This window comes from Pan troglodytes, chromosome 9, assembly GCF_028858775.2.
Source record: "Pan troglodytes isolate AG18354 chromosome 9, NHGRI_mPanTro3-v2.0_pri, whole genome shotgun sequence".
Taxonomy (NCBI): Eukaryota; Metazoa; Chordata; class Mammalia; order Primates; family Hominidae; genus Pan; species Pan troglodytes.
The window spans coordinates 13,953,670-13,979,828 of record NC_072407.2 but is presented as its reverse complement, the minus strand read 5'-3'; the positions used below and the strand labels follow the sequence as shown (position 1 = coordinate 13,979,828).

General features: G+C 39.8%; 1 protein-coding gene across 7 annotated transcripts in view; it reads left to right on the top strand.

Moving 5' to 3' along the window:
- The window catches only part of SBF2 (SET binding factor 2), a 516,757-nt gene that overhangs the window by 466,175 nt on the left and 24,423 nt on the right, over window positions 1-26,159 (top strand). For 3 of the 7 annotated variants that reach the window (XR_010147143.1, XM_063782782.1, XM_063782783.1), the window contains 6 exons: window positions 946-1,041; window positions 9,793-9,867; window positions 12,071-12,255; window positions 16,361-16,537; window positions 20,077-20,178; window positions 20,894-21,079. Coding sequence is in view for 4 of the 7 variants with exons in the window: in XM_063782782.1 (XP_063638852.1) it covers window positions 946-1,041; window positions 9,793-9,867; window positions 12,071-12,255; window positions 16,361-16,537; window positions 20,077-20,178; window positions 20,894-21,079 (821 nt within the window). In the remaining 3 variants the exon portion in view is untranslated. The remainder of the gene's footprint in view (window positions 1-945; window positions 1,042-9,792; window positions 9,868-12,070; window positions 12,256-16,360; window positions 16,538-20,076; window positions 20,179-20,893; window positions 21,080-26,159) is intronic. The other 4 variants (XR_010147144.1, XM_016920366.4, XR_010147145.1 and 1 more) reach the window with 2 other exon arrangements.

The window sequence follows — 26,159 nt, the reverse complement described above, 5'->3', positions numbered from 1 at the left end:
TAGTAACTAAACTTAGAGATTCAGTTTTTTCTTTTTTGTTTTGTTTTCTTTTTTTTAAGAGATGGGGTCTCACTGTGTTGCCCAGTCTGGCCTCGAACTTCTGGGCTCAAGCAGTCTTCCCGCCTCAGCCTCCCAAAGTACTGAGATTACAGGTGTGAGGTGTGAGCTCAGTTATTTCCTTTTCAAAAGAGTAATTGGAGAGGAAGTGGGGAATATAAATAAAGTCACCCTTTATTCCCATATTTATCACACCCAGCTCAGTTATTTCCTTTTCAAAAGAGTAATTGGAGAGGAAGTGGGAAATATAAATAAAGTCACCCTTTATTCCCATATTTATCTTTCATAGACTTTAAAATATTATTATGACATGGAATATGTAAGTGGAACATGTTTGTTAAATGTGTATTTATTAAAATCATCATTTATAAGTTTGAAATTCCCAAAATATCTGCAGCCTATTATGATTTTCAGTACAATTTGTTTTCACTGGATTTGGATGAAGCCATTAAGACTTGTACTAATATTCTGTTTCAGTTATCATGTGATGGAACCCCAAAGGGTTCATGTAGAGGTAACCCTAATGTGTTAGACACAGGAGCATGTGACTTGAGAAGTTGGTCTCTTTGGCTTAATCAGCTATTTGAATTAGCTCAACATAAGCAGAAAGTGGCTTTTCTTGTAAAATAACACCATGCATGCCTTGCTCCATTTATCATTAAATTCTCTGATTGCACTTGCCAAACCTAACTCTCTATAATCTTGCAAATGTGTGTTATCTCTGATTAATAATAACATTGCCTTGTTATCTCTAATAAAGCTTTGGGTACTTAAAAGTACAATGTTTGGCAGCACTTAAACATGCTACACGTGAAGATAACTTTTTGTCATTTGAGTAATGTTAACCCAAACAACATGGTTTTTGTTCTTCTTTTTGGCTGACTTTAGGGACTGAAAGGAGGACTTCAAGAATGTCCACTGTGCTTAAGCAGGTAGTGCCAGGACATTTGGATGTAAACCCATCCAATAGCTTTGCTCAAGGAGGTTAGTAAGATTGATTTTATAACTGAGCACTGATGCAAGCTTAAAAGCAGAAAGCATTTTTCTAGATAGTTGATATTTTAAATCAATTAATTATGGTTCAAATTGTTCTTAATTACCCTCTTCTGAATGAATGGTCAAATGTCTTACTAGCATGATGACAGATGAGCTTAGCCTTGTGGGACAAGAAGTGTAATAATTGCTGATGTCATATATATTGATAAGTTTGGGAGCATTAAGAGGTAAGGGGAGCATGTCTAAATGATGAGTCAGCCCTGGGAGTACTCCCTGATACTCCAGATTTGCAGGGCAGAAAGACCAATCTATCACAGAGGTATAGATAGTTAAGGAGAAGTGATTCCAGATCGAAGGAACTCCAAGTCCTGTTATTTTTGCTCCTGTCCTCTGAAATACTGGTTTGGAGGATAAGACATCATGATATCCAGGTAGCTGCTGACATGAGGAAATAGAGAAAGGCTAAGTATTCATTCTTTTAAGCTCCAAAAGGTCATCCACTTTGTTCTCTGGAAGTTTATGTGAGATTCTTTTCACTCTGCAGAGGAAATTCCAGACCAGATTCTTTTTTTTTTTTTTTTAAGACAGAGTCTTACTTTGTTGCCCAGGCTGGAGTGCAGTGGAACTGTCATAGCTAACTAACTGCAGCCTCCAACTCCTGGGCTTGAGCAATCCTCCTGCCTCAAGCTCCCAAGGAGCTAAGACTACAGGTGTGTGCCACCACTCCCAGCTAAATTTTTAAAATATTTTTTGGGACAGAGTCTTACTATGTTGCCCAGGCTGGTCTTGAACTCCTGGCCTGAAGCAGTCCTCCCACCTGGGCTTCCCAAAGTGCTGGGATTACAGGCGTGAGAAAGCACCTGGCCCCAGATATCTCAACTGTGAAGTCCCACTGTCTCACAATGGAGTCACAGAATCTTAGACTCTTCCTCTCACCCCCATATAATGATGAATTCCCTTTAAAAGATACTTAGTAGGCCGGGCATGGTGGCTCATGCCTATAATCCCAGCACTTTGGGAGGCTGAGGCAAGCAGATCACCTGAGGTCAGGAATTCCAGACCAGCCTGGCCAACATGGTGAAACCCTGTCTCTACTAAAAATACTAAAATTAGCCAGGCGTGGTGGTGCACACCTGTAGTCTCAGCTACTCAGGAGGCTGAGACAGGAGAATCAGTTGAACCCGGGAGGCAGAGGTTGCATAGAGCCAAGATCGCACCATTGCTGGGCAACAAGAGCGAAACGAGCCGAGATCACTCCAGCCTGGGCAACAAGAGCAAAACTCCATCTCAAAAAATAAACAAAAGTGTGTGTATATACACACACACACACACACACACACACGTATACACACTACACACTAAGTAAGTAATCTTGTTTCTGCTTGAACATCATCAGTAATGGGAAACTCATTTCTTCCCCAAAATAATCCCTTACATTTGTGAGCAACTCTATGTGTTGCTTTCTCATATTGACCACCACTTTTACATATTGGCCCTAGCTCTATCCTCTGAGGCTAGAAAGTAAGTGTACTCTCCCACACCTAAAACCCTTCAGGAAAAACTCTTGTCAGGCTTGCTTTCTGCAAAATTCACTTTTTACAAAATTCACTTTTTTCCCTTTTGAAAACCATACACATCTTGGTCCTTTGGATACTTTCTTTTCCTGCCTTTAGTTAACTCTGAATATCCCCAGTTCAAATGGTTGTAGTCCACTCACCATCCTTATCAGTCTGAACACTCCACAGAATTGAACCCAGCACTCTAGGTGTTCTCACAGCCTAAAACTGCATTAGCTATGGGCAGCCCCATCACTAGGTTAACCCATGTGGAGATTAATATCATTTGAAATCCCTGTCTGCTTCACATGTGCTATTGTTCTTAAAAATATACTGGCCTTGATGGTTGCTTTTTGGACCCACTAGCAGTGTTATAACTAGGAAATTTCATGTTTTGGGATGTGGATGGGTGTTTTAGACCTTTGGACCCTGATTCTGTCTACCAGTGCATTTGCTGTTTTCAAGCCTTTTGTCATCCATACATTTGATCATTGTTCTCATGTGATTCTTTGTTTAAAAAAATGTTGAACAAGCCAGAGCTAAGGACAAAGACCTGCAGCAAAATAATATAAACCCCTCTGAAGAAAAAGATCAGTCTGTTCATCTATACTGGTTATGAGTCTTCCCACTAAAACTCACCAGGCCCATATTTCTAAATCTCTGTCAATCGTTTTAATCCACTATTTGCCAGTCTTTCAAACAATTCACTGCATCACCACGGGTTTTATGGTTATTTTGCTGTGATTTATTATAGGAATCAGTGCTTTTTTTTTTTTAAAGTAATTATAAATAGTCCATTGATAATCCATTCCTAGAATTTGGTTCAGAATCAACATAAAGATTCTACTTTACAAAATTCACTTTTTTCCCTTTTGAAAACTGTACACATCTCCTAGTGGTCATACTGGTTTTTTGGATACTTTCTTTTCCTGCCTCGTCAGAACTTTCTGTAATTGCAGGATTTCCTAAGAGCTTTCAACCTCCTTGAGTCATCTTTCCAATGAGTGTGTCAGGCCTTGAAGTCGTTGTATTGGTTTCCTAGGGCTACCGTAACAAAGTGCCACAAATTGGGTGGCTTAAACAACTATTGTCTCACAGTTCTGGAAGCTGGAAGTCCAAGATCAGGGTGTCAGGGAGTTGGTTCCTTCTGAGGGCTGTGAGGAGGAATCTGTTCCATGCCTTTCTCCTAGCTTCTGGAGGTTTGCTGGCCATCTTTGGCATTGCTTGGCTTCTGGAAGCATTACCTAAATCTCTGCCCTCATCTTCACATGGCATTCTCCCTCTGTGTCTGGCTCCAGATTTCTCCTTTTATAAGTACACCAGTCATATTGAACTAGGGGCCCATTCTCCTCCAGTGTGACCTCATCTTAACTAATGATATATATTCTGAGGCACTGGGGGTTGGGACTTCATATAAATTTTGGGAGGGGGACACATTTCAACCCGTTACAGCCATATATATCATTTTTCTGAATTTTTAGAGTACTATTATTTTAAAGTTTAAGATACACGCTTCGTTCTTCTCATCATTTCTTTCTCAGTGAATTTGAACTAAAAGATGGTACAGTGATTTTTTTCCTAAGGTTCCTAGTGTTTCAGTTGCTAAGCACTCTTGTCAGAATTTGGTTCGAGATTGCATTTCCCCTTACTGCTTTATTTACCATATGAAAGTTTACATTGTCAGCAAGGAAAGTCAGTAATTTTTCCACTCAACTTTTAGTGCAACTTTCAGCAGATGTCTAGTTAATTGAAGCCCTCCCACCCCACAACCTGATCTTGTATTTTGCCATTGTACATGTCACCATGTTATCCATTCCAACATTTGGCCAGGTGGCCTATAATATAAATTGTAGCTGCACAGTTGTCTCCTCCTATTATGTTGGTACTCAAGGTTCATGGATTTTCAACAATCTTTTTCTTTTTTTCTTTTTCTTTTTTTTTTTTTTTTTTGAGATGGAGTCTCACTCTGTCACCAGGCTGGAGTGCAGTGGAGCGATCTTGATCTTGGCTCACTGCAACCTCAGACTCCCTGGTTCAAGCAATTCTCCTGCCTCAGCCTCCCGAGTAGCTGGGATTACAGGCACGTGCCACCGTGCCCAGCTAATTTTTGTATTTTTAGTAGAGATGGGGTTTCACCACGTTGGCCAGGATGATCTCAATCTCCTGACCTCGTGATTCACCCACCTCAGCCTCCCAAATTGCTGGGATTACAGGTGTGAGCCACGGCACCCGGCCTTAACAATCTTTTTCAACTACACTATCTTCTTTTTTAACACTGGCCTCCAACTCTTGGCTTCTTTTATACGAGGGAATTCCCAGTAGTGGTTATATTCTTATGACTCCATTCTTTGCTAATCCTAAAGGCACCCAGAAGGCTGTATTTACCTTTTCAGATTAAAATCTCCTATTTAACTTATGACCACTATGTGCATATCTGAGGCTATAAATATTATTTCTGACACCCTTCTCAAATACTTTCTGCTGAAAATTACTGTGAATTTGGCTTGTTTCCTTATGACAGTTTTTTACTCCTAACGAGGTGCCTGTCACTCTGGTATCTTAAACTAAAATCCAGAAACGCAAATCTCATTCTTTTACTCCATCTCTTAACTCTTCACTCCTAAAGCCTCCAAAACCTTGTAAAGTCCCAGTGATAAACTGGACAAAGAGATACTGCTGTTTCCTGACACCTTCAACATTCTCTGTGATCTCTAGAGCTGCTTTCTGTGTTTCTTCTGATAGTGTCATTCCTTCTCAAAGTAGGACGAATGAACTGGGGCAAGCAAGTTAAGGGTATCAAAAGATTCTCTGTTATGTGAACATACCAGGCAGACACACATTTAGACTGGCCAGGGCAAGACTAGGTATAGACATGCCCATGCCTTGCAAGTAATTCATTTCCTTGTACCGACTCACAGTACAGAGTCTCTTCATTCTTCCAGAGTTAGATACCACTGTGGGAGGAGCCTCCTATCATTTAATTCTTCTTCTTCTTTTTTTTTTTTTTACCCTAACCCCTAGTTCTTCTTCCTAGCCTTTTTCTTTTTGCTCCCCTATTTTCACAATTTTTTTCATTCTTTTCATTGTCGTACAGTCTTAGTTCCAAGTTTTCTTATGTTATTTCCACTGTGTGTCTCTCCTGGTCTGATGAGCCAGGGTTAAAATTGACCTTCACCTCTTTTTCAGTCAGGGTGATCACTTTGCATTCAGCATGCATGTTGGTGAGTTCCTAATGCAAGGGCTGCATCCTTTTTTACCTAAGAATCATTTTAAAAGCAAGAAGTGAATAGATCACATTGTTTTTCATTTAAAATTAAAGTAGCATTTAAGCCCAATGGGGAAGCACATATACTTACAACTTGGATAAATTTGTTTGTTGAGTAGAAAAATGCCTTGAGAAAATTAGTACTGCCTCTCAAATACCAAAATATAATAGCTGGGTATATTTGAGAAGTAGCCACGTGGAGGCAGCTTTTTAATTTTTCATCCTTTACATTTTAAGTTTTTCTCCATGTATTATTTTATTCTTGAAATAACCTCCAGGATATGTATTTAAAGAGGCCCAGGGAGATTAAGTGACTTGGCCAAGGCTGCATAGCAAATATTAGTATAACTGGGACTAGAATTAGTTCAGTGTTGCATCGTATCAGTGCAGATATATTTACTGAATACATCTAGTGTCTCATGCACGGGGCCAGGTATAAGATCACAGTGATAAATAAGGCCCCACATGTGACCTAAGCATCTCTTTTCCCTCTCCCCTTTCGTCAGAACAGAGTAGAGGAAATAACACCCGTGCTTAAGAAACACTAGTTCTCTGAACAGTAACGCATTCCCATGGGGAAAATGAACTGTGTCATATCTTCCCTGAAGCAGTCCCCTTAGCCAGTTCTTACTGATTGGGTCCAAGGTCACATGGTTCCTCAGGAAACGATACATTAAGAGTTTAGTGGCCGGGTGCGGCGGCTCACGCCTGTAATCCCAGCACTTTGGGAGGCCGAGGCAGGCGGATCACGTGGTCAGGAGATCGAGACCATCCTGGCTAACACAGTGAAACCCTGTCTCTACTAAAAATACAAAAAATTAGCCGGGCGTGGTAGCGGGCGCCTGTAGTCCCAGCTACTCGGGAGGCTGAGGCAGGAGAATGGCGTGAACCCGGGAGGCGGAGCTTGCAGTGAGCCAAGATCGCGCCACTGCACTCCAGCCTGGGGGACAGAGGGAGACTCCGTCTCAAAAAAAAAAAAAAAAAAAAAAGAGTTTAGTTTAGTTACATTCTAATTCAAACCATAGTCCCACTACTTACTGTGTGATTAAGCAAATTAGGAAACCTCTTAATTCTGTGTCTTCATCTTTAAAAAATAATATAGACTTTTAAGGTAGTTATGAGGAATAAATTAAATAGTATATGTAAAACATTTAACTTAGTAACTAGCCCATAGTAGCATTTTAATAGATGTTAGTTGTCATTATTATTATAGTTATTGTTATCATTGCCATTGCCTAATACTCTGCTGAAATGGGAAGAAAGTCGACATTTGCATTTAAATTGCTTTGAGCCTTACTGATCTAAGGCAAGAGATAGAAGGCATATGCCCTAGGTCTAGCCAGTGACTTTCAAACTTGTTTGATCATGACTCGCAGTAAGAAATGTATTTTATATTTATATGTATATATACCCATTCATTTTATATCACAATTCAGGTAGTACTAAGGCACATGCAAAATGTATAATGTATACACTAAAACAAAAGTTCTGTGAAACAATATTTATCCGTACCACATGCAGTGCTCATTAGTATTTTCAACTGTAATGTTTAATTTTGAAAAAAATACTGATTTGACCTATTAGAGTGATTTCCCAAGCCACTAAGGAGGATCCTGCAGCTTGGAAAAACACAGCTTAAGACGTTTTGCTGGTGTTAAGTGCCCAGGACATCTAGAAATCATTCAGGAAATCTAAGTAGACCTCACCACCAACAACCAATGCGGTAGTCTAATTCCTTTGGTTAAAATGACTTCCAGATGGGATTAGAATTCTCAAAGCTCCCTGCTGGCCCCATATCAGTACTGGCCATTTTATCATTGCGGATTTTCTACTAATTGGCCAAAACTTGGCAGTTTTTCATTGATGAGCCTCTGTTTGGGGGAGTCCTTAATATTTTTTGTTTAATACCCCCTTTTCACTCTTTCAGTGCAAATAATTGGGTTGAAGATACAATAATGAGTCACAACAGCTCACAATGTATTGGTTTGCAAAAAGTAAATAATCAACAAATTCTTTGAGTGCCTGTATTTCAGGCTCTCAGCATGGATACGAGAATAAACATGATTAGGTGCCTGCCCTCACAAGCACATGTAAACCAAAAAGTACCTGAGACAGGTCTCAATAAATTCAGAAGTTTATTTTGCCAAGGTTAAGGACTCGCCCTGGAGAAAGGTCTGTGCCTTTCTCCAACAATGATTTTGAGGGCTTTAATATTTAAACGAGAAAGAGGGAGGGTATAGTAATCCACATGTTGCAAGAAAAAAGGAGCAGGTAGGGGAATAGTCAATTATGTATTCGTCTGTAAGATAAAGTGAACATACCAGTAGCTACCTGTGGATAAATTTAACCTTTTAACTGTAGCTGTTTGTTTAGGAACAAAAGGAAAAGCAGCTTCTTGTTATGTCTCACCTTTCAGCCTAATTTTTTCCTTTTGACGTAGTGAACTGGAGTCCTGAGTTTTTATTTTCCTTTCACACACACAATCTTGTAGAGTGAAAGAATATACAGATAATCATGACACAATGTGATCAAAGTTCAAATAGAGCTCCTCAGCTTGGGAGCAGTCAGGAATGCCTTTAAGAGGTGCTAATATTGTATCTGGATCTTAAGGGTTAAGTAGGAATGTGTCAGGTAAGGAAATGGGGGAAATCATTCCAGGCAGTAAGACTAGCATAAGAAAGTGCGATGTGTTCAGGGAACAGTATCTCAGAATCAGGAACTACTCAAGCATCACTATCATCATCTTAGTGTCCCATATTCAATAGGAAAGTTCAAAATTTTGGCAGAAAGGAGAGCAGTCAGCCAACACAGAGGAGGCCACACAGTGTGCCTTGGCCATGTCCCAAGCCTTTGTTCCATCTTGCAGTCACATTCTCTGTCTGTCATCAGCCAGCACCTCTGCAGCCCTTACTTTCTGACTTCCTTTGGCCACCAGAGCCATCAGTGCCCTTCATTTTCTGCTTCCAAAGGAGTGAAGTGGGAGTGAAAACTCACTTGTAATGATTTTTGTTATGTCATATGTTATACACTTTTGCATTTTATAACTTAATACTACTATTAAAGATTGTAATCCTGAATAAATATAAAATCATTTCTTCTAATTGACTTGAGCAATTTGTTTGCTTGGAAAGTGCTAAAACTGCTCACAATTTTTGGTTTGCCATCATCATAAACCCCTTTCTGTTGGAAAAAAATATATTACTCAAATTACAAAACTATTATCTCTAATACTGCCTATCGTTTTGGTGCAAGTAGGGATTTTAAGAGAAGTCATTACTTCAGTCATCACAAGCTGTATTATTAGTGATATTGGGCATTGTCACAGGATTATGAATTTTTGCTGCTCATAACTATTTATGGAAAATAAATATAATTTCCAAATGAAAAGAGAAGAGGAAGATAGCGTGGCAATGCTTAATGCTCTACTGCAAAAACATGCCCTTAGTTATTCCAAATGGTTGCTAGAGCTTCATTGTTTCCTGGTGTTGTACAACATGCAGCATTCGCCAGTCTCCTTCAATATGAGGACCAATGTATTCCTAACATTCACCCATACACACCCCAAATTCCTTAATTTTATTATAAAAATTTGTTTCTGACAATGACAATCTTCAAAAGCTTATTCCATTTGGTATAATTTTTTAGTGGCACCTTCTGCTGTGTGCTGTCCATTTCATTGTGCTTATAGTATTTATAAACAGGTGCTGAAATTTCATTTAACAGGTACTCAATGCATCTTTTTTTTGTGACTGTGCAGCTTTTTGTTTGTTAATTAAATCTTCTACTTTTATTATATTTACATTTTTCCCCTGCTAATTTTAAAAATTAAATAGCCTATTCTTCTCTTACTCAATCTGCTCTGACATTTGCTGCTATATACATTTTATTTCTCTTTCTGTCTTTAATCTTACCTACCAGTGCATGGGTACAGAGATAAATGTTTTACTCAGTCAAATCCCAAATCTTCAGCTAAGGGAAGAGTCCATAATCAAGGTACTGTATTATGTGTCCTGATATATCACTCTTTTAAACCATCTTCATGTGAAACTACATATGTTACAAGTAATTTTTTTGCATTTGTAAAATTATATCCTTTATTCTCATCTGCATTCTGAATTTCCTCTGATTCCATTTACAAAAAAATTAATAATTGCCATAATGTCTAAGAAAACCTCGTAAACTACGTAGAAAGATTCATGCGGCCGGGTGTGGTGGCTCGCACCTGCAATCCCAGCACTTTGGGAGGCTGAGGCGGGCGGATCACCTGAGGTCGGGAGTTCAAGACCAGCCTGACCAAGATGGTGAAACCCCATCTCTACTAAAAATACAAAAATTAGCCGGGCGTGGTGGTGTGCACCTGTAATCCCAGCTACTCGGGAGGCTAAGGCAGGAGAATCACTTGAACCCAGGAGGCAGAGGCTGTGGTGAGCCGAGATCGTGCCATTGCACTCCAGCCTGGGCAACAAGAGTGAAACTCCATCTCAAAGAAAGATTCGTGCATGTGAAGCTGAAATGACCAATAAAAACTTTTCTTGGGAACTGGTCTCCTGACCCCGTAAATGCTTATAAAGAGAAAGAGAAGCAGATGTGACATCATGGTGACTTCTGGTCACCTAGAAACATGACTTTAATACTAGGAAAAGACTAAAGCTTCTCAAACAGGCTTTCTAGATCTAAAGAAGAAAACCCACTTTAGGGAGGCAGTAGGAAAGTCCTGTATCCCTGTGACCCCATCAGTGAGATAAACACCACAGTTCTACAGGCATTTATGAGGGCCTCTTGATTTGAAGGTGATACAATGCTAGTCAAATTTGAGAATTAGTACATGCCTTTGTGTCTGGATGTTTGATATTTAATAGTCTCACTTGCATATAGAAATCCTTGATTTTTCTAATTAATATAACTAAGGTCAGCTTATCTCATTGAGACTCTGCTAGCATTTTAGCTTGCCCTTTCTCTTAGAAGGTATCTGCTTCTGGCTGGGCACGGTGGCTCGTGCCTGTAATCCCAGCACCTTGGGAGGCTGAGGCACGCAGATCACCTGAGTTCGGGAGTTTGAGACCAGCCTGATCAACATGAAGAAACCCCGTCTCTACTAAAAATACAAAATTAGCCAGGCATGGTGGTGCATGCCTGTAATCCCAGCTACTCAGGAGGCTGAGGCAGGAGAATCGCTTGAACCCAGGAGGTGGAGGTTGTGATGTGCTGAGATCACGCCATTGCACACCAGCCTAGGCAACAAGAGCGAAACTCTGTCTCAAAAAAAATAAAATAAAGATATCGGCTTCTGACTGTACATTTTATTCATTTATTTTATTTTATTTTAGAGACAGTGTCATACTCTGTTGCCCAGTATGTAGCGCAGTGGCGCTATCTTGGCTCACTGCAACCTCCACCTCCAGCGGTCAAGTGATCCTCCCATTTCAGCCTCCCAATACAGGTGTCTTTTTGTTTTTTTTTGTTTTTTGTTTTTTTTTTTTTTGGTAGAGACGGGGTTTCACCATGTTGCCCAGGCTGGTTTCAAACTCCTGGGCTCAAGCAATCTGCCCACCTTGGCCTCCCAAAGTGCTAGTATTACAGTCATGAGGCACTGTGCCCATTACTAAATTTATAATTTCTCATTCTTCATGGATACTGAAAAATATAATCTTGTTTAGAATTACATCGTTTTGGCATGATATACAAATATTAATTCCAAATCCAGCTTCAGATTTTAGTAGACTTATGAAGTTTCTATTTCATATCTTTAAATGTCATGTTAAATTGACCAAATAAGCAGAAAAATGTTCCTTACTTTTTTCATGAAGCCCTGAGAAATTGCATAACTCAGCATTTGCCTTCCTAGACTTTATTAGTACCTCCTGCCAGCGTGTTTTGTTTTCAGTATCAATGTACTGTTTCTACTTAAGATCTTAGTATTTACTTTTAAATCCTGAATTTACATCAAAATATAAAATAGGATTGATTTGGGGGATTTGCTAGGTCATTCTGAGGCTAAGATTGTGTGATTTTGAAATGCTATATTGGATAATGTTTATGTTACAGAAGTAGCAAATGACCATATGACTTACGGTTTTTAGATTAATCAGCTTGCTATGACCTCTAAAACTGTAGCTCCAGAGCATGCACCTTTTTCCTTAGTTAGTGGCATTCCCACATTAGATTATCTCACTCCGTGACTTTGGCTTTTGTGAAGGTGTGTGGGCAAGTCTTCGCTCTAGCACTCGCTTGATCAGCTCTCCAACATCCTTCATTGATGTTGGCGCCCGGCTGGCAGGCAAGGATCACTCGGCCTCCTTCAGTAACAGCACCTACCTACAAAACCAGCTCTTGAAACGGCAAGCAGCCCTTTACATATTTGGTGAAAAGTCGCAACTAAGGGTAAGATTTCTTTTTTCTCACTTAGAAACTTTATGGATACACTAGGGCTGTTTATAAAACCGGTATCACAAACCAGCTTTGCTAGAATTTTTTTTACAGCATGATTCTTAACCTGGAGTTAATAATCTCAAAAAATTTAGCTCTCCTTTTGTATTTATTTATATATATTAATTTTTATATCAATACATGTATATACATATGCATATTTATTAGCCATGAAAATATTTATTCATAATAGTAAAAAATCAACATAAACATCAGGAAGCGTACATACATACAAAAAAAAGAAATAAGGCTTCATCAGGCTGTGTTTTCAACAGCCTTGATTCAGTTTCCACAGGAATCTGCCCATGGCAAAACAGATAGTTTTGTTATGGTAAACCTAAAACAGGCTACAGAAACAAAGAAGAATGGAGAGAGGAAGACTGTGGTACCATGTATGGAGGCAAGGCAAGGCCAAGTCTAGGTTTTCTGAGTAACACTTGTTAAAACTTCGCAAAGCTGTATAGAAAGAGACACATGTCCTAAGACGTGTCAGAAAATTCAAAATACTAGATGCTAATCAACTTTATTCTTACTGTTAAATTGTTGCGCTAAAGAGCTTCACCATGCTGAGGGCCGATAAATTGTAAAGATGGTCTTTTCCTCCAAAAGCAACAACAATTCCTTGAATTTAATGTTTTGCAAGTCACACATTACAAAATAAATTTCATTACTACCAGTAGGTATATAGGACATGAAAGTTATCTGTTAACTCAGAAATCTCAACGTTTAGTCCAGTGCTCCAGTTGGCACTGGACAACCTAGACAGACCTCTGGCTGAACCGTGGAGCAGAAACTGTGAGCAGGGTGCCATTAGCAAGATCCCACATGCTTGGCCCTTAAGATGCCAGTAACTGAGTCATCTCTTCTGGAGCAGGCTAGTGGCTTTGCTAGCTCTTCTCCCACTGCCTGGACTGCTGCAACCACTTAGTCACTAACCTTTAGGGTAGAGGGCATAAAACTGCTGGGTAATGCTCAAGTTTTAAATCTGCATATGTGTCTTCTGATACAGTAGATAATTTTATATCCAAAAAATAGAACCCTTTTCTACAGCAATCCAGGGTTGCTGGTGCCAGTGTCTTTTCCAGAGCACAGACTTTCCATGCTTCAGCACAACACTTACTCGTGATCCGAATCACTCTCCGAGGTTTAGCTCCTTAATACTCCCCTCTGCCATTCTCTTTGCACATAATTTCTCAGATTAGCTATGTGATCATACGTATTTGAGTAAGAAAGAGTTGGGATGCTGCCTTTTTCCTTCCCTCTCTTCCTCCTGCCCTCTTTTTCTTTCTGTCTGCCCTTCCTCAATAAAATATCATTATTATATATTTTTTTAAGTTTTTGAGATGGAGTCTCACTCTGTCGCTAGGCTGGAATGCAGTAGCATGATCTCGGCTCACTGCAACCTCCACCTCCCAGGTTCAAGCAATTCTGCCCCAGTCTCCTGAGAAGCTGGGATTACAGGCACGCGCCACCACGCCCAGCATTTTTTTTTTTTTTTTTTTTTTTTTGTAGTTTTAGTAGAGATGGGGTTTCACCACATTGGCCATGATGGTCTCCATCTCTTGACCTTGTGATCCACCCGCCCTGGCCTCCCAAAGTGCTGGGATTACAGGCGTGAGCCACTACACCCGGACAAGTATTATTATTTTAAAAAATGTAATCCCACCATTCTGGCACAATAGTTGTCAGCTATTCTATATATTCCATTCAGGTTTTATCTTTTATTCAATTTTGTATGTAGAATAGGGCTCTGTATCTGTCTGATATGTGCCACATTCTAGCTTGCACAATGCCGTCCAGTTACAATTCCATACCTTTTTCTCCCAACAAAGAAACATAAAGGAAAGCCAATAAATTACAGTGACTTATTCTGAAAATAATCTTGAATTTGGCCTTTACCTAGTATTAGGAACAAATTCCATACAACCTAATGGAGTGTCTCAATACTTTGGTTAGTAACTCCTGGTTTATAAGATAGGCATACCTAGCTCATGTATAGTTGGGAAATAGGAATCTACCTTTCCTGAAAAGTAAACTATGTTTTGTCTATTATAAGTTTTTAAAAATAATAGAAAGGAACTCATGTATATTGCTAGGTTCTTTATCTGAAGCCTTAACATTATGTTTCCATGTCATATAGTCTTCATAAATATTTTAGTCACTATTCATCCCATGTTGTTGGATGTTTAGGTTTCTTTATCATCTGTATATAAAATTACAGTCACAATTCCAAGCAAATAAGTTATTTTGTTATTTTTTTTAATTGAGATACCATTCCCTGGGGGTTTTTTCCTATTAGATTATTTCCTTAGAGTAGCTTCCTTAAAAATAGAATTATTAAGACAAAGGAAAAATTATAAAATACACATAACAAGATTTACCATCTTAACCATTTCTAAGTGTATGACTCAGTATTATTAAGTACATTTATGTTGCTGTGCAACCAATCTCCAGAAAGCAGTTTTAATCTTAGAAAAGCAGATGGTCCAATAGAGTAATTTGGGCACAATGAAAAGAAAGTGGAAACATTTTGAGAAAATTAATTCATTCTTTGGCATGAAAAGTTAGAGGACTTTTAAATCTTCTTCAGAGCTAGGCAACCAGGTTATTAAAATGAAATATACCAGTAGGCCATCAGTATAGCATTCTTTAATTGCAAATGCAACACTCATACCACACACAAAATAAATTCCATAAGGATTAAAGATGTAAATGAGAAAGTACTCATATAAATATAGGTTGATACATATATTAAGTGAAAAAATATTATCCCAAAGATAGAAATGAACAAAGCCTTTCGTGGTTTTTTTATGTAATTTTTTTTTTTAAGGTGGAGTCTCACTCTGCTGCCCAGGCTGGAGTGCAGTGGTGTCATCTCAGCTCACTGCAACCTCCATCTCCGGGGTTCAAGTGATTCTCCTGCCTCAGCCTCCCGAGTAGCTGCGATTACAGGTGCCTGTCACCACGCCTGGCTACTTTTTGTATTTTTAGTAGAGATGAGATTTCACCATGTTGGCCAGGCTGGTCTTGAACTCCTGACCTCAGGTAATCTGTCTGCCTCAGCCTTCCAGACTGCTGAGATTACAGTCATGAGCCACCGTGCCCGACCATGTAATTTTTTATTATTGACTTTTAAGAAGTAGGACTGGGCATGGTGGCTCACGCCTGTAATCTCAGCACTTTCGGAGGCCGAGGTGGGCGGATCACAAGGTCAAAAGATTGAGACCATCCTGGGCAACATGGTGAAAGCCCATCTCTACTAAAAATGCAAAAATTAACTGGGTATGGTGGCGCACGACTGTAGTCCCAGCTACTCGGGAGGCTGAGGCAGGAGAATCGCTTGAACCTGGGAAGCGGAGGTTGCAGTCAGTCAAGATCGCACCATTGCGCTCCAGCCTGGGTGACAGAGCAAGACTCCATCCCAAAAAAACAAAAAAATAACCACAATGTTGGTAGTCTTGGGGCAGTAAGAAAGTGATTTCTATTTCTTTCTCAATATTTATCTCTATCTTTTTTCATTTTTATTATGAATATGTTTTACTTGCATAATAAGAAACAAATATGTGCATATCTACAAACTTTAATACATGTACCGTCTGGAACTCCAACAGTGTGTTACCTATCCCTTACCATATACATCTTGGGAAGACTTAGTTTACACTGTTGGAGTAATCATACTGTCCATGTATCATTAGTTTCTCTTTAAACTTCCAGGTTCATGGCCTTATAATTGACTTATATTTGGTATTATGAGCTCCATCAAGTTCCAGTCTACCAGTAGGCTCTTCCAGTTCTCAGAATGAACGCATTCTTAGGCTAAGTAATCTACCTCTAGTAAGGACTAGATTTGCCATTCTGGGCAAACCACTAGCTTGTACTGAATGGCTCCTCCCACCAACACTGACACATTGCCGTACAAGATTGACTTTCTTGACCCATTGGCAGCCTCTGCAGCTATTTGGCCCCAAATAACTTTATCATTATGCACTGCCCCATTGGAAACATCACTCTTTTACCTATAGCACTTCATCTGCCTAATTCTCTGAATCTTCATCCGCAGAACTTCAAGGTAGAATTTGCTTTAAATTGTGAGTTTGTTCCTGTTGAATTTCATGAAATCCGGCAAGTGAAAGCCAGTTTTAAGAAGCTGATGAGGGCTTGTATCCCAAGCACCATCCCTACTGACTCAGAAGTGACCTTCCTGAAAGCACTGGGAGATTCTGAGTGGTTCCCACAGGTAATGTCTGAAGCAGCTTCTTTCTTTATAACTCAAAGAAACAGAGGCCCAAGTAGATATACAGAACTGTATTTGAGAAAAAAAATACTTTGTTCCCCTACTCCCCAACATTCTCCTCCTTCATTGTGTGCCATCAGTAAAGGCCTTTCAGACTCAGGAAATCATCTGGTATAGGAGGTGAGGGAGTAGAAGTCTTGATCGCTGGGTTTTTATCTCTGTGTATTTAAAAGTTTGGTATCTATAGGACACTAAGGAGAAAATTATTTGTAGATGGAAATCTTTGATGTAAATTTAATCAGCGTGTATTTACAGGGCTCCTGCTCTGTTGTCAATACAGTAAGGATCCAGGGCAGAGGGCAACTTCTGCATGACTCCCAAGAGCTCTCACCTTTCATTTGTCTGCCTATCCCAGGTCTCTAGATTTTAGATTCACCCCACACTACCCACCAAAGGCACACTGGATGCCCCCAAGCCTACCTAAGGCTTGAAAAAAAAAAACAATGTCTATCATCTTTCAGTTCAGTCAACTTTGGGATATTCTTAATTGAACTTTTATTGAGAAATTAAAGGGCCTTGTCTTTAAGCCCCATTATTTCTTATATTGCCCAGGCTGGTCTTGAACTCCTGGCCTCAAGTAATCCTCCCACCTTGACCTCCCAAAGAGCTGTGATTACAGGCATGAGCTGCCACGCCTGGCCCCTATTATTTGTTATCACCTTGCAGAAATTCCCAGTCCCCTGCCTCCATCTACCTCCAAGCATCCTGCCTCTTGTTTCCCACAGCACATTGGACTAAAAGGCAAAAAAAAAAAAAAAGGAAATGATGTCAGTACTCAGGGCTGTGACTGTTCTCAAGATACTTAAACCAAAGAGAAATGCCGCCACATAAATATTTGGCTATAAATGTATCACGCTGTGTTCATTATTATTAAGGCAATTTAGGGTGCTTTGCATACCCGTGGAAGGAACTGATCGATACTCCCTTCTGTCCCCAGGCTATGAGCCCCAGCTCCAAACGGACCCCTCCACCCAACTTATCTATCCATGTTTCTGATACATTCTGTGCTCTACTCTTTGCTAGAAAGTGGACCTGTACCAAAAGTTAGGGACTAAAGACAGTGGAAAATAACTGCCCACTTGGGATATTGACATCTTAAAAGTTAACTCTTAAAGCAAATTCTTTTTTTAACTTTTATTTTGTGTTCAGGGGTACATATATAGGTTTATTGTATAGGTACATTGCATATCTTGGGAGTTTGGTGTACAGATTATTTCATCACCCAGGTAATAAGCATAGTACCTGATAGGTAGTTTTTCTATCCTCACCCTCCTCTCACCTCCAACCTCAAGTACGTCCCAGGCGTCTATTCCTTTCTTTGTGTCCATGTGTACTCAATGTTTAGCTCCCACTTATAAGTGAGAATATGCAGTATTTGGTTTTCCATTCCTGTGTTAGTTTGCTTCAGCTGTGTTACTGCAAAGGACATAAGCTCATTCTTTTTACGGCTGTGTAGTATTCCATGGTGTATATGTACCATATTTTCTTTATCCAGTCTACCGTTGATGGGCATATAGGTTGACTCCATGTCTTTGCTATTGTGAATAGTACAGCACTGAACATGTGTGTGCATGTGACTTTATGGTAGAACAATTTATATTCCTTTGGGTATATACTCAGTAATGGGATTGCTAGGTCAAATGGTAATTCTGTTTTAAGTTATTTGAGAAATCACCAAACTACTTTCTAAATGGCTGAACTAATTTACATTCCCATCAGAAATGTATATACATTCTCTTTTCTCCACAGGCTCGCCAGCATCTGTTATTTTCTGACTTTTTAATAATAGCCATTTCTTAGAACAAATTGTGAGCCCAAAAGAATTCAGGCCTGGTGATAGCTATGTTGTAGAAACAGTTACATGAGGAGCTTCTCATTACTGAGTAGGGCATTTGCCTTATTCCTGTGTTTAAAGTAGCCTAGCTCTGTTTAAGAGATGGGTTTTTTCATTTTTGTTCTTGTTCAGAGTTGGATTCAAATTGCAAATTATGTCTGATGATCATTAAAATATTTTTTAAAATTAGAATGTTATACGTTTGGTTTTAAAATCTATGTACTATTCTCATACCTTAATTGTTTATTAAGGACTTTGAGCCAATTGATGTGGCTTTAAAAACTTAGCACAAATATATTGAAAGTTTTTTTCTCATTTAGTACACAGTACAGACAAATAGGAGTATCTTTTTTATTTTTATTTTTCGAGACAGGGTCTTGCTCTGTCACCCAGGCTAGAGTGCAGTGGCACAATCACAGCTCACTGCAGCCTCGATCTCCCAGGTTCAAGCGATCCTCCTACCTCAGCCTCCTGAGTAGCTGGGATTACAGGCAGATGCCACCACGCCTGGCTGGTTTTTGTATGTTTTGTAGAGATGGGGTTTTGCCATGTTGCCCAGGTGGTCTCAAACTCCTGAGCTCAAGCACTACTCCTGCCTCAACCTCCCAAAGTGCTGGGATTACAGGCGTTGAGCCACCACACCCAGCCAGGAGTTTCTTTTTTAACATATAATTCACTTACCATAAAATGTATCCTTATGATAAAAGTGCACAACTCAACGCTTTTTGGTATGTCCACAACATTGTGTAACTATCACCACTATCTAATTCCCAAAAAATTAAGAATACCTGAAATAGGCCAGGCGTGGTGGTTCACGCCTGTAATGCTAGCACTTTGGGAGGCTGAGGCGGGTGGATTACCTGAGGTCAGGAGTTCAAGACTAGCCTGGCCAACATGGTGAAACCTCGTCTCTACTGAAAATACAAAAAATTAGCCGGGTGCACTGGTATGCACCTGTAATCCCAGCTACTCGGGAGGCTGAGGCAGGAGAATCGCTTGAACCCGGGGGGCAGAGGTTGTGGTTAGCCAGGATTGCATCACTGCACTCCAGCCTGGGTGACAGAGCGAGACTTTGTCTCAAAAAAAAAAAAAAAAAAAAAACCCAATATCTGGAACAGAACTTACTACATCATGGAAAAACAAATTTTAAATCCAATAAAATTCATCTGAATTTCCGTCTTTTGTTGGGAAGTCCACATAGAATCTCTGTTTTTTGTACTCTATGGAATTATAGCTCACCTACTTTTGGGGGAATCATGTAAGGTAATTTTATTTCATTATGTATTACTAGAATGTATTGTTTTAAAATGTGTCTACTTTTTTGAAGTGTCATTTTGTTGTTGTTTTCATTGAGATGGGGTCTTACTGTGTTGCCCAGGCTGGTCTCGAACTCCGAACCTCAAATGACCTGCCCGGCTCGGCCTCCCAAAGTGCTGGGATTATGGGCATGAGTCACTGCATCCAGACAAAAGTGTCATTGCTTAATCTTGATTTGAAAGAACTTTAGGTATTTAAAACATTATGTGGTCCTTTTGTGCAAGCGCTTTATCCCTAAGTCGTTTGATTATCCAGGGTTGAAAGCAACTCTCTCTGACTTCTGCACTCAGAAAGCTCTTGGTCTAATTGTGTTCTCCTTCCTGTCTCTTAGCTTCACAGGATAATGCAGCTGGCTGTGGTTGTATCAGAAGTACTTGAGAATGGTTCCTCAGTTTTGGTCTGTTTGGAGGAAGGCTGGGACATCACTGCACAAGTAAACTATTAGACATATTTTTTGATATTTTATATTTATATTTCCATTTGGTCGTTTTTAAATTCTTCAGATGACTCTTTTGTATAATGACTAATGTGTTTATGGACAGAGAAAGTCCTGTGTTAAACAGCACCTGGTAGCCATCAGAAAACTCCGTACCATGAGCTCTTAGCCCCTACGCAGCCTGGAGCTCTGGCTCCGGGCATCAGGCTCTCCCATCCACAGATGTACCATGCAGGCTTGCGGATGGAGCCCTTGACCAGCAGTGTGAGGCGCGGACCATCCTTCCTGGGTTTTGTCAGTCCATCCCCTGGCTCTCTATAAGCCCCGCCTTAACTCACTCCAGAGTGAAAAGTGTGAGTTCAGACTACATTAAGACATTAATCTGCATCTGCCAAAAAGTAGAATTGATTTTAACTGATCCTCTGGCCTCTGATTAACTTAGGAAAAGGTTGCTGTCAGCAAACTGGCCAGTTAAGGATTAAAGTCTTAATTCCCTGAAAGTAAACCTGTAGCCAAAATGAATTTGAGCTTTAGTTTTTACTGGCAAGTTTACAAAATTAATTTTATTGGCCATCCTGGAATGGTTAGTGAACAAATTTGCTGTCCAGGTAAATTTGTGAATTAGCTATCATCAGAAGGAAGTGTTTTTATCTTAGTAATAGGACTTTTTCAGAACTAAAATTAATGACAATCCATCCTGCTTATGCCCTAGGTGACATCCCTGGTTCAGTTACTCAGTGATCCCTTTTATAGGACACTTGAAGGCTTCCGGATGTTGGTTGAAAAAGAGTGGCTCTCTTTTGGTCACAAATTCAGTCAGAGGAGCAGCTTGACCCTCAACTGTCAGGGGAGTGGTTTTGCTCCAGTCTTCTTACAGTTCTTAGACTGTGTACACCAGGTAAGTAGAGCAAGCTTGAGTTGACTTGATATGAAGGAAAGAACACAACATACTAGCATTGATGGAGCACTGCGATGGTGTGCCCGGTACCTTCCTGTCATAACTCTGATTAACTCAGCCACAGGACATGCTGAAATCTTAGCAGTAGACTCCTAGGAATGGAAAAGAAAAAAATTAGTTGGTTTCTGAAACTAGGACAGCTAAGCTGGCTGTTGGGCTTGCCCCAAGTGAAGTAGCCAGCACTCTAAATGACCATCTTCAAAGAAGAGAAGCAAACTTGGGCTTATTACCTAAGAACAAAATCTCTAGGTAATACGGGTCCTGAAATCGAGCACATGGTCTGCCCAGTTTGGGAGGACCCCAGCTTGTGCCTGGGAACATAAGAGGTAAAGCCTAACCCCTGGAGAAATAATCAGGGCCCAGCCAGACAGGCGTACAGGCTTGAGAACACTGGTCACTTCTACCACATGGAGAAACTGTGGTACATATATACCATGGAATACTATGCAGCCATACAAAAGAATGAAATCATGTCTTTTGCAATGACATGGATATAGCTGGAGGCCATTATCCTAAGCAAATTAATGCAGAAGCAGAAAACCAAATACCTCATGTTCTCACTTATAAGTGGGAGCCCAGGTATATCCATTCAAATGCAGTGAGGGTAGGGGAGATGTGACTGCTCTAGGCTCCCTCCTGCCTTCATCACAGGCACATCAGATACAGACCTCTGGATGGGGCCTTGGTCAGGATTGGGTTTGAGAATTGGATGGCACTGAGCTTGCAAGTTGAAGACTGAATTGGCCTAGGAAAAGCAGGCCTATTTCCAGCTTTCATTTGACCACAGTCCCAGGGTTGGATGAATGGGTTCTGGCATGTCAAACATATTTGTGGGAATGGTGAGCCTCTTTGAAACACACTGGCCTCAAATATCGATTGGAAAGAAAGGCAGAACTATGTTTTCAGGAACCAGAGTTGAAACTAACTGTGATGACACCAAGTTAGTATATGGTTATGTTTTATTTTGTTTTTATTCTAGTAATCGCTTGATCAACTTTCCAGATCACTACATAATTTTTGTAAATAACAGCTTTATTGAACTATATATATCATACAATTCACCTATTTAAAGTGTTCAGTGGTTTTGAATCCATTCACAAAGTTTTGTAACAATTACCACAATCAATTTTAGAGCATTTTATCACTCCAAAAAGAAACTCCATACTCATGAGCAGTGACTTTCCAACCTTTCACCCCACACACAGGAAGCTATGTTTTTTACTGCTCTAATTTACTTATTAAAGAAAAGACCGATTGACGAATTTCAATTGATCTGTCCAAGCAGTAACTGGAGGAGCTGGTCACAAGGTTAAGCATGTACCTTTAAACTCTTTGCAGCAAAGAGTATACTATATTTGTTTTCTGTTTGAATATTGGCCCTTTTATTCATACTCCTTTTGGCAAATAGATGAGGGAGAAGTTTGGAGACCATTGTCTCTGAAACAGAAAGCTTACCTGAGGCCAAAGGAGAGGAGCAAGCATCTATCTCTTCTCACTTCTAGGCAGGTGAAAGCATATGAGTTCTTCATGAAAGCACTTCTTATCTTGCTTTTTTATTATGCTTATCAATTGGACTAGACTATTTCCTGCCTCCGTATACCACCATTACTAACAATAATTACTAATTTGTGTCGACTGCTTACTATGTGCCAGGCACTGTTCTGAGCACTACACACGTTATTTTAGTTCATAATTCTTTGAATCTTTTGCTGACCCTCACGCTCCCACTTTATATGTATTTCTAATGAGTCAGGTGTAGACTTCTTTGATAACATCTATAGCACTAAAGTATGTTTATTTGTATGTAACTATTATTGCCCTCTACTTAGTCTGAGAATTCCTGGGAACAGGGACTATGTCATACTAGTCTTCATATCCCTAGTATCTAACACAATTACAGTTTCAGTCTCTGGAATATAATAGACAATAAATAGATAATCTCAATGAATATATGAGAATTTGAAAGACCACAAGTCTTGTTCATGCTCTTACCACCCTTCATCAAGACCATCTAGAATATCCTGGTCGGGCGTGGTGGCTCACGCCTGTAATCCCAGCACTTTGGGAGGCCAAGGTGGGTGGATCACGAGGTAAGAGATCAAAACCATCCTGGCCAACATGGTGAAACCCCATCTCTACTAAAAATACAAAAAATTAGCCAGACGTGGGGGCGCACGCCTGTAGTCCCAGCTACTTGGGAGGCTGAAGCAGGAGAATCGCTTGAACCCGGGAGGCGGAGGTTGCATTGAGCTGAGAAGCCCCCACTGCACTGCAGCCTGGGAGACAGAGCGAGGCTCCGTCTTGGGAAAAAAAAAAAAAAATCTAGAATATCCTAAGTAGAATTGCTGGCATAATCTTCCAAAAGCTCAGATACAATCCTTTTATTCCCCTCCACAAAGGTCTTCAAAGCAAACAAACAAAAACCTTCAGTGGCTCCACATTTCCTAAAGAATTACCCTTCCACATATCCAATTTGCATGTAACTGGGGGGAACCAAAATGTCTGTCCTACAGTAGGTGAATGGCTACACAATCTGGGATACATCCATACCGTGGACGACTACTCAACAGTAAAAAGGAATTACTGGCACATGCAACACCTTGAAGGGATCTCAAGGACATTATATTGAAAGAAAAAAAAGGCAATCTCAAAGGGTCCAACTGAGTATGATTCCATGTATATAATTTTTTTTTTTTTTTTTGAGACAGAGTCTCACTCTGTCACCTAGGTTGGAGTGTAGTGGTGTGATCTCAGCTCACTACAACCTCCGCCTCCCAGGCTCACGCAGTCTTCCCACCTTGGCCTCCCAAGTAGCTGGGACCACAGGTGCACACCACCACAGCTGGTTAATTTTTTGTATTTTTGGTAGAGACAGGGTTTTGCCATGTTGTCCAGGCTAGTCTTGAACTCCTGAGCTCAGGTGATCTATCTGCCTTGGCCTTCCAAAGTACTGGGATTACAGGTGTGAGCCACCATGCCCAGCTAATATTTTAAAATGACAAGATCATAAATTATTGGTTGCCAGATTCAAGATAGTGGGGGAGAAGGAAATGAGTGTGACTATAAAGGGGTAGCATGAAAAACAAACCAAATGTCCATCAACCGATGAAGAGATGAACAAATTCTGGCATATTAATTCAGTGGAATACCACTCAGCACACAAAGGGAATGAAATATTTATATTACAAAGACTGACCAATCTTGTGATCACTATGTTCAGTGAAAGAAGCCAGGCAGAAAAGACTACTACATAAGTTTATTTATATGACATTCTAAAAAGGGCAAAACCATAGTGACTGAAAGCAGATCAGTGACTGCCTGGGACCAGTGACCAAGGGAGGGGATCAATCATCATGCAAAGGGCATAAGCAAACTTTTCAGCGTCAGGAAACTGTTCTGTATCATGATTGTGGTGATGGTTACACAACTGTGTACAGTGACCAAAACTAATAAAACTATACACTTAAAGTAGGGAAATTTTATATTTAAATAATACTTCAATAAATCTGGAGGAAAAAATAATAATCTTTAATTAGTAAGTCCAACATCTCAGTAAACTAGAGTTCCAGAAAAAGAAAACGCAGCTACCTTGTTTCTACGGAGAAGAATTTGTCTGGGGCCCAGAAAGTACTTGTAGGTCTGGCTGCTTGCTTTATGGAAACAGGGCAGGAAATAGGTCCAGGGAAATCCCCGTTCAGTATGCAGGCTTTTCGTTTTTTCCATGCTATTTTCAGTGTTTCCACTAACCCAGTTGTGTCTGGTGTTCCCAAGTCTAGAGCTTATCAGGTTTGTTTTTTTGTTTGTTTGTTTTTCAGAAAATAAACCTCCGATCTGTTGCTCTGAAAAGGGTAATCATATGACTACATGGGGTGGGAAAGGACCTGGGGTCCTTTCCTGCCTCCATAGACTTCCAGCTAGTCCCACGATAGCCTCCATTTCACCCCTGCATTACTCAATACTTGGGCCTCTGTGCCCTGAGCCTTTCTGGGTTTACACAGCAAATTGTTACCTTCTCAAATCATTTTCCTCCTGGCAGGAATCCCAATATAGCTTCTCCTCTTCTATCATTTACTGCTATTCTTCCTTCTATTTTCCATCTTTCAAAAATTTGCTGAATTGCTTTGGCCCAATGCTGTGTTTCCTCCCATTCTCCCCACTCCCTTTTGGGTTTTTTACCTCTTAAAAATTCCTTTAATGTGGGAGGATTCCAGGGGAATGAGCTTGTATAGCCAAATCTGGCTTAAGTTAAATGGACTACTTAATATGTTAAATCTCTGTGTTCAACTTGCAGAATTCTGCACACCTAAACATTACGGTCAGCGAAATAATCCACTCACAATCAGTAAGAGATAGGAGGTTCTCATGTAAGATACACTGTCCTCAAAGATGGGAACATCATTGTCTCCCAAGTACAATAATCCTTACTTGGAATGAAATTCTTCTATTTTATTATTGGGGATGGGGCTGGCGGGGAGGAGTGGGAGAGGTCTAGATGCTGGAAGGTAACCTGTATTCTGTGAGTACCCCTTAAGTGGTATGATTAAAGCAATTTAACATACACTAAGATGTAGCATAACTTACATTCCTATTATCTTTAGAATACATTACAATAGATGCTAAAACTACAAAAGGCTAAGTTAATTAAAACAATTTGGGGTATATGCTTAATTTCTGCTGTTTTGTTTTATTTACTAATCAGCTGAATTTAAGATTCATCTGTTTTTTTTTTCAAGAGTTAAAATTCAAATGTTTTATATAAACCAGTTGATTCTGAAATCAAAAACAGAAGTTAGCTTTTAATTAAAGTTTGATTATTTGTAGGTGAATGCTTCACAAACTGTAAAAAGTAATATTGTTCAGGATCTAGAGACCCTATCAGTATGACTTCAAATCTGGCTGTGCCAAATTAAAATTTTTTAAATTAAAACATAAATTTTTAAGAATTTGCCTGAATCCTCCTTTCACTTAATACCTCATACATAATAACCTCAGTGCAGACAAGTCATAGCAAAGCAAGCGT